This window comes from Emydura macquarii, unplaced genomic scaffold (genome assembly GCF_026122565.2).
Source record: "Emydura macquarii macquarii isolate MOO-44397 ecotype Brisbane River unplaced genomic scaffold, CSIRO-AGI_Emac_v2 contig_1982, whole genome shotgun sequence".
NCBI lineage: Eukaryota > Metazoa > Chordata > Testudines > Chelidae > Emydura > Emydura macquarii.
Window position 1 is genome coordinate 25,667 of NW_027132119.1, and position 8,134 is coordinate 33,800.

At 53.0% G+C, this 8,134-nt stretch overlaps 1 protein-coding gene across 1 annotated transcript in view; it reads right to left on the reverse strand.

Moving 5' to 3' along the window:
- Window positions 1-6,932, reverse strand: part of LOC137159887 (alpha-2-macroglobulin-like) — a 32,376-nt gene extending 25,444 nt beyond the window's left edge. The window contains 7 exon segments of the mRNA XM_067558357.1: window positions 352-513; window positions 980-1,089; window positions 1,271-1,385; window positions 2,347-2,470; window positions 3,750-3,834; window positions 5,063-5,231; window positions 6,534-6,932. Of these exon segments, the coding sequence (XP_067414458.1) occupies window positions 352-513; window positions 980-1,089; window positions 1,271-1,385; window positions 2,347-2,470; window positions 3,750-3,834; window positions 5,063-5,231; window positions 6,534-6,536 (768 nt within the window). The 5' untranslated portion in view covers window positions 6,537-6,932.
- Window positions 6,933-8,134: the final 1,202 nt, after the last annotated feature.

Below are 8,134 nucleotides of genomic sequence, written 5' to 3' on the forward strand. Positions count from 1 at the left end.
ACATGAGATCAAAAAGTGGGAACAAGTCTACTAGAATTTCATATGACAAAAGTGGATAATTTAAAAAAATGTTCTTGGCAGGTTTTTCAGTCTACGGTGTATTGATCTGCATTTCCCATGCTCGTGTGTGGAGAGAGAGAAATGGAGGGAGAGTGACAGAGTGTGTGCAAGACACAGAGAACAAAGAACAGACAAAGAGAGAACAAGACAAAGAGGAGGAGGCTGAAATCCCCAGCCAAGAAACTGTTTTATCTCCTAGTGGGCAGAGAGCTCAAGAAACCCACGGGTATCTCCCCTGGAGCTCATCAGTGATACCTCCAATCCCCGAGCTCCCTGGAGTCAGCCACTCACGGTGATTTGAATGGAGGCCTCTGTGAAGTTGACAGTGTCTATGGAAAATGAGACTCGGCCCTCTTCATCTGTCGTGTAGTTGGCTTCGTATTTGTTCCCAAATACGGAAATCCGGATTGTTTCATTGGCGATTGGAGCATCGGTCCCGTCCACCAGCTTCACCTAAAGGAAGGAAACCGATCTCCGTTGCTTACACCAGGCAGGGAAAGCTGTCCCCACAGTCCTAATGACCCTTTGCCTGTGCTATTCCCCTGAGGCAGCTCCAGAGGATGTTTCCTACAGAGCAGAACAAAGGGCAGGTGCGTGCGAACGTCCTGGGTAAGTCGGAAGCATCTGAGGAGGTGGGGCATCCTCGCAGAGCGTTTGACTGGGATCATGGGAAGGAGTGCGCCAGCTCAGATCAATGGCCTTACACCACCAGGGGGAGGTGGTCAGAGGAAGGTGCTACAATTCCCACACACGGCTAGGATGTCTCAGCGTATGTAGAGGCAGAGAGAAATGACTCCTGTTCCCGTGGTTTGTAATCCTCACGCGTTTTCAGGTTGTCTCTGCAGCGCTGCAAGTTCTCCTTCTCCACAGACAAGCACACTCATGTCATGTAATTTCCTGGGGTCTCAGAGGTCCCTACCTGCCCGAAGAAGGGGATCCCCGGTCTGTAATGAGAGTCCACCTGCTCAAAGCTGATTTTGCTCATGGTGCCTGTGATCTCAGTGGAGCCCGTCCCGGTTAACTCCACCCCTGCAAGAAAGCATGGCAAAGAGGGGCTTGAACTAATGCATCTGACTTGCAGCACCTCCAGATGCACCAATCCTGCCTGTCTCCCCCGCATTGGCCAGCTCTACCAGTGCCCTTCAGTGCTGGCTTGAACACCAATTGAAATTGCGGCCCCACCGCTCCACCCGCGCAGCGTGATGCTCACCTGTGCCCTCCTCCATGATCTTGCCTTCCACCTCAATGTTCATCCCATAACCCTTTCGCTTGAGCTGGAATATTTTAGTCTGCAGCACGTGGGAGACACAGCCTCGAACATCCGCCTGCGGCAGAGACCACAGAGGAGATTACCATGGAAACCCCCGTGCGATTCAGGTCCGTGTGGAACGGGGACGATACCCCAGCACCCAAGACGTTAGCCTGCTGCTTGCCTTACCTTACCCCATCCTCTCACTGGCTTGATCTTGCCTGACTCTCTCAACAAACCAATCGAGGCATCTCTTGGGCTCATTTATACCATGGTCCCCAGTGACTTATCCAACATGTCTGCTACCCTCTGGGATGCATTTCACCACCAGTTCTGCAGGTTACACTCCTTGTCCCCTGCTTGTTCAGATCCCATCCCCTAGATCTGTAACCTCCCATCAGTGGGACACATCTCGCTGTGTCCTTTATCCTCCTCTGGAATCCTCTCTCTTTCTCCGGATGCATTGTATCTTGTCCTGCTCTCTTCCTTCTCCGCCTGCAATCTCTGTCTAACCCACCTCCACTTTCTCTCGCTCTTTCTCCTCCCCCTTCATATTCTCTCTCTCTCTTTATTCCTCTACCTCTGTTCTCTCTGTCTCCTGGGCCCGGCTCTCTCTTTCTTCTTTCTCTCCAGTTCTCTCTCTCTTTCAGATCCCACAGGTCCCTCTTCCCCTCTCCTCTGCTCTGCTCTCACTCCCCTCCCCAGCTCAATCCTGCTCAAAGATACCAAAACCTCTCAGCGTCTTCTCTTTCCCAGCTAGAAGAAACACCCAGCCAGGGGTGAATGCTGATCTCACTGACGTCATTGGGAGTTTAGCCATCGATTTCAATGGGGCAGGATTTTACTTGTGGGGTTTTTCTTCATAATTCATTCCCCAGTCCCGGCCTCACCTCTCCTAACCAGTCACTTTCTCCTGTGAGACAGAGCCCCACCCAGACCACAGAATCCCAGCTGAAGTCTGACAGTCCCCTTGGACAGACACAAATCGTCCTCCCAAGAGAGTCACCTCCTGCCTACGGGGTGGCCCTTGGACTCACCTGTCTGGTGAACTCCTCACACACAGCCTCAGACTCTTTTCCATAGCAGTGTGACCTGGCCTGGGAGAATCTGCGGCACACACGGACATTCACCAGGCCGGGGACAGGGGTCCCATAGGTGTATCTGTAACCAGAGTGGGGTTGAAGGTGCTTAGACAGGCAGACAGAGACAGGCAGAAGAGGCCTTTTGGGGCCCTTTATGCCATTACCCTGAGGACTCTGTTGCTGGTTTCCTAATGTCTATTCTCCGGAGCTTCATCTAGTGACTCAAGTGACTGGGCTTCAGCCATTTCCGGGGAGAGATTATTCCCTTGCCCAGCTGGCCTGCCCCATTAGGAAATGTTGCCTGATAGTCAGGCTCTTCTGCCCCTTAATCCGTTGAGTTTCCCTTCTCCTAGTTCCCTCCCATTTGGCTGCTCTGTCCTGGTACGGAAGAGCCCAGCCCTGCAGAGAGTATTCCAGGTGCAGTCTACTGAGAGCTCAACAGTGTCTTCCAGCCGGTGTCTCACTAGAGCTGTACAGAGAGGGGTTATCATCTCCCGTCACCGCTGCATGACACCTCTGGAGCACTGTTTCCAGCACTGGGCACCTCTTCACCAGAAAGCCATTGACACATTGGAGGGAGTTCACAGAAGAACAGGAAATATGATCAGGGAGCTGGAGGGAAGGATTGAGGAGGAGGGAATGAAAGAGTTAAATCTGTGGCATCTGGTGACTGGATGTCTAGGAAGCGATGTAATTTCTGCCTACAAGTGTCTGAAGGAGCCATCACCAAGGGGGGCCGGGATTATTTAGGGAGGCACTGGGGGGTCTAACTAGGAAGGACAGAATGACATAAAGAAAGGGGCAGTTTGGGTGGAATACCGGAGAAATGGTTTCTGACAGGGAGATGTACGGGGCTGAGGCATCATTTCCTGGGGCAGGGGGAGCAGCGCTATCTCTGGGGTGTTTAAAGCTAGGCTGGGTGCAGAACAGACAGTGGGGAACCATCTTGCTGTTGGCTAGAGCCCGGCAGATCCGCGGATATCCGCTTTATAACCATAGACCATTTCTTGTGGGTCACGGCCGATGGGCAGAGCTCAGCAGCTGATCAGCTCTTGGGGGCTCATGGGCTTTTTGGGGTGGCAGGGGCTGAACGGCTCAGGGAGGGCTGCTGGGGCCAGAGCAGCTGTTGTGCGGATGCGGGTAAATCTAACAGAGGGAGGGCGGATTGCGGGCTGGGTGAAAGTTTATTTCTGTGGATGGCGATCGGATGCGGATCCACATGTCTGTATCCACGCAGGGCTCTGGGGATGGAGGGAAAGTGCCCCAAGGGGCCCGCTCCAGCTCTGGTTTCTGTGCGAGCAGCGGGACGGCAATGACGGGCGAGCACAAAGAACAGGGACGCAGACCCCGTGACTCACAGACCACAGACGGCCACGCTCAGCTCCTTGTCCTGGATGGTGATTTTCTTGGGCAGTTTCACCAGCACCTCGTACTTGGGCAGCACTGCGGGAGAGACGGAGCAGACGCTGAGCAGAGCGGAGGGCACACGTGAACACGCCGGTCACGTCCCCACTGAGTGACAGACACAGCCTCTCCCCCCGCCACCCCCGTGCACAGGGTCAGATCCTCAGCCCGCTGTCAATCACCCCAGCTCCCCGGCCGCAGGGCCGTTTGCTCCGGCTGCTTGTGCTGCTCCAGTGAGGCAGGCAGGGATCTCGGCCCTGCTGGCGCACAGGCTGGTCGGGCGGCCCACACTGCCGAGCTGACTGGTGTGCACAGCTCTGTAGGTTTGCCCTACGTGCGCACGAGCGCGGCTTTCCAGCCCTTCGGCTGCAGGGCCCTGTGGGTACCTATCCCGCGGTTCTCAGCCCGGCCCCAGAAGCAGGGGATTCTGGGAAATTTCAGACTGCCCTGTAGGCCAGCAATGGGCGGCTAGTGGAGCCACAGTCACTAGCCCGTTCAGAATGAACTGGGCCGTGGCTTGCTGAAAGCGAGCTCTTGGCTTGCGTGCAGGTGGCTGGAGCACGTCTGGGGGTGATTGACACGTGGCCGGGAGGGGTTGGAGTGGTACGTTTCTCTGCACTAGACAACGCTGTATTTCTCTCTCCTCGGGTGATCAGTGGCAGCCATGAAATTAAGGTTGTAAAACGGGTTCTTAGTTTTCCATGCTGGGTCTCCAGCCAAAGTGTGTCTATTTAGTTATGTTGAAAGTCTGATGGTGGTCTGGGTGCCGGGGCCGCCAGGGGAAAGGTGGGAAGGCCAGGCTGGGCGAAGGGTAGCAAGTGACGGGAGTTGGATTGGCAGAGCATGGTGCCCCCGTAACGCAGCGTTCACATAGTTTGTTCTGCGTTCAGTGCCACAGAAATAAAGCTGCATTCTACTGAGACTGGAATCACAGCCCAAATCCAGAGGGCCTGAGGGACAGGCCTTTGTATTCAGACCCAAACACTCCCACGCTCATAGGGAACAGTGACCCTGGCAGTTCAAGAGCTGGGGAGAAAGACACACTCCGCTGGCTGGGGGCTCAGACCGAGTCCTATTGCGAGGGCCTAGCAGGGGATCCTGATCCCCTAAAGCATCCAGTGTTTTCCTGGCCCCTTCCTCAGATCACTCTTCACTCACGTACATCCCGGACAATCCTGAACTGGATGTTGTGCCTGGAATGGACCCCTGGCTGCTGTATCTGCTTCCAACCGCCCCCTCCCCTGGCGTGAGTGGGACCCTTCCTTACCATGTTCCTGCACAGTAAAGGCGTGTTCCACATTGGTCCCTGACTTCTTCTTCACCACCACCTTGTAGGTGCCTTGGATGGGCTCGGAGGCGAGGGGGAAGGAGAGCTGGGTGAGGCCCCCGCTTAACTCCACTCCTCGCCGCTGGTAGACACGGTTCCTCTGCGGGTTCTAGAGGTGAGGAGAGCACAAGGTCACAAGACAGGATGACTCTTAACCTTTCATTTGCAGGCAGGGTGGCTACACGGCCTGAGGCCGCACAGCAGAGCGGTTGCAGTCCAACGCTTGGCAGAGAAACAGGAAATACATGATCCTCTCCTGCAGCTGAGGGCAGGCACCTGGCGGCCGGCTCTGTATTTTCCCAGTCGTCTGTTTGGATTTGTAATTACAAGTGTCCTTAGAGTCAAGTCCTGTGCAATCAGCGTGTGATTAAACAGCCAGATACCAGCACTGAATCTATTCCATTGTCTGCCCACCAGTTCAACGTGCCCACAGCCCATGGCGTAGGCCAGGAGGACGGCAGACAGCGAGACTAAGAGATCAATGCAGAGACGGCAGGATGGGTTTGTCTGTGCCGGGAGCTTTAATGTGATACTGCAGTGTGAGAACTGGCAACTGGTCTGGCTGAGGTGAGGACTGAAGTACTGACATTACCCGAGGGGGCTGAGAAAACTCTCAGCGCACACGTATGTGGAAGGCAATGGGCGATGGAAATGCTAATCTGGTCTGAAATATCTTGTTGTTTGGGCTGCTACTCAAAACACTGGAGCACAATATGGATTGGGGGGTAGGGAATGCAGGGGACAATCTGAATTCATCAGACAAGGACCTGAGCATGGTTTGGGGCAAGTTTGAAGCCAGGTCCAGAGGCTGGATCTGAAACCTCATCTCTGTAACAGCTAAATATTGTGAATTACAAATTGATCATTAACAGGCCAAACCAATGGATCAAACCAGGCCTGACCTGACCAGATCCTAACCTGGTTCTGAATTTCACAGCTCAGGCCCAAATCCAGTAGAAACCAACAAAGGGATGGAACTAGAAGCGAGCTATAACTTGATGTGCCCTTTGCAGACCACTCAGTAACGTGGTTAATGTTCACACTCTTCCGTTTCCTGTCTGTTTTCTCCCGGCTATCTTGGCTACCATCAAAAGTCTGTTTACTTTAGATAGTCCCAAGTGACTGACCGATTGCTCATGGAGCAGATTTATTTCATTCAGACTTTATCCCTGAGCCAAGTGACACAGGGGATGTGAGTGACATCTCGGGTACCAGCCATGGGGGAAGGGCAGAGAGCAGGCCCTGGTTCCAAGAGTCCCCACAAAGGGACACTGCAGGCAGAGTGGGTGACAGGCCCTACAGCTGACAGGTTCCACTGCATTCTTGCCCTGACTGAGACCTGGCCCCACACGTAAGTCAATGGAAAAGCGGGTAGCCAGGTGCAAGGGGGTCAGGGGATGAAATGGCGCACCATTCAAAGGAGGCTGGCAGAGATTGTTTGTAAGTGGGCTTGTGCCACCTTTGTCATCTTTATAATGGATTTATACAGAAGGCATGAACGCTTTTTGTAAAGGGTTTTTCTTCCCCCTCTGCTTGTTGTTTAAAGCCCAGAAATAGCAGGAATGGCATGTCTGGTCTTCCCTGGTTTTCCATCAGATCTCAGACGTGTTTATTGTGAGCTGACACATCAGAAGTCAAAGACTGGGAGTTGGAAACAAACAACAACAACAACAACAAAAACAATAATAACAATCCCTAGCACTTTGCATCCATAGATCTCAGCCTGCTTTACAAAGGAGGTCAGTATCGTTATTCCTGTTTCACATATGGGGAAACTGAGGTACCAAGAAGTGAACTCACTTCCTAAAGTCACTAGCAGGGAGGTGGTAGAGTTCAGACTAACCCAGGTCTCCTGAGTCCCAGCACAGCTGTCTGTCTAGGCCACACTGTCTCAAAAGAGACAGCCTCCGTCCCAACTGTTTATTGATCATTGAATTAAACAGCTGTTCACAAAACAAACCCAACAAGGACTTAGCGCCTGTCTGCACATAAAAGTTGTACTGCTTTAGCGATACTGGTGTAGCGACACCCCGTTCAACCCGCGCAGTGTGGACACAGTTATAGCAGCATAAAGGTGCCTTTGACCAGTATAGCTTATCCCTATATGGGAAGGGGAATGAGCTATGCCGGTATACGGCACCTTTCTGCTGGTATCACTCTGCCCACACTAGCGGCTGTACCGGTGTAACTCTTTCGGTATAAATTGCACCCCTGACTGACACAGTTAAACTGGTATGAAACCCGTGTGCAGACCAGGGCTCACTTTCACAACAGACCCTTTCAGGCTCCTTTAAACACCCTAAAGAAGCAGAAAAGGTCACAGGCCCATTTCCCCCTTTGCAGGTCATGTTCCAGCATTGCGCTGCAGCTGAGGACTGAAATCTCTGGGGACGCAGCACCCAGGAATGGGGTGGGGTGAATGCAGAACTCCTGTTCACACAGACTCACCCTCACTTCCTCGCTCTAAGCCCCCGAGTGGCGGCACTAAACATTCACAATGAACACCGCAGTACGTAACCCCTCCGCTGCGGCGCACGGGAGTCCCCCCGTAGCAGTCCCAGCGTTCAGCTAGCAGCTGTGAGAGTAAAAATCACTGTGACCACTTACCGTGATGAAGACCAGTGGAAACTGTGGGGAAAACAGGGAGAAGCAGAGTTAGCAACACAGGTCAGACGTGCACTGAGCTCATTTCAAGGGCTGCAGAGTATCCTGGTCAAGGGACTGCTGCGTCTCTCCTCTGCATTTCCCTCTGCCCCTTGCTCTCTGGTACTTAATGAGAAACTCCAGCGGGTCCTTTGTTTTAGAGCCTGAATTGGTCAGTTTAACACAGCTGTGAAATTAAACACGTCATTTTGCATTTAGAGGATTCAGGGTAAAATTTGGAAAATCACCTAAGTGACTTAGGAGCCATTTAAAAAAGTGATTTAGGTGCTTAGGCCCAGCTCCACAGAGGGGTTTAGGTGTCTAACTCCCGTTGATTTCAATGGGAGTCAGGCACCTTCATACCTGGGA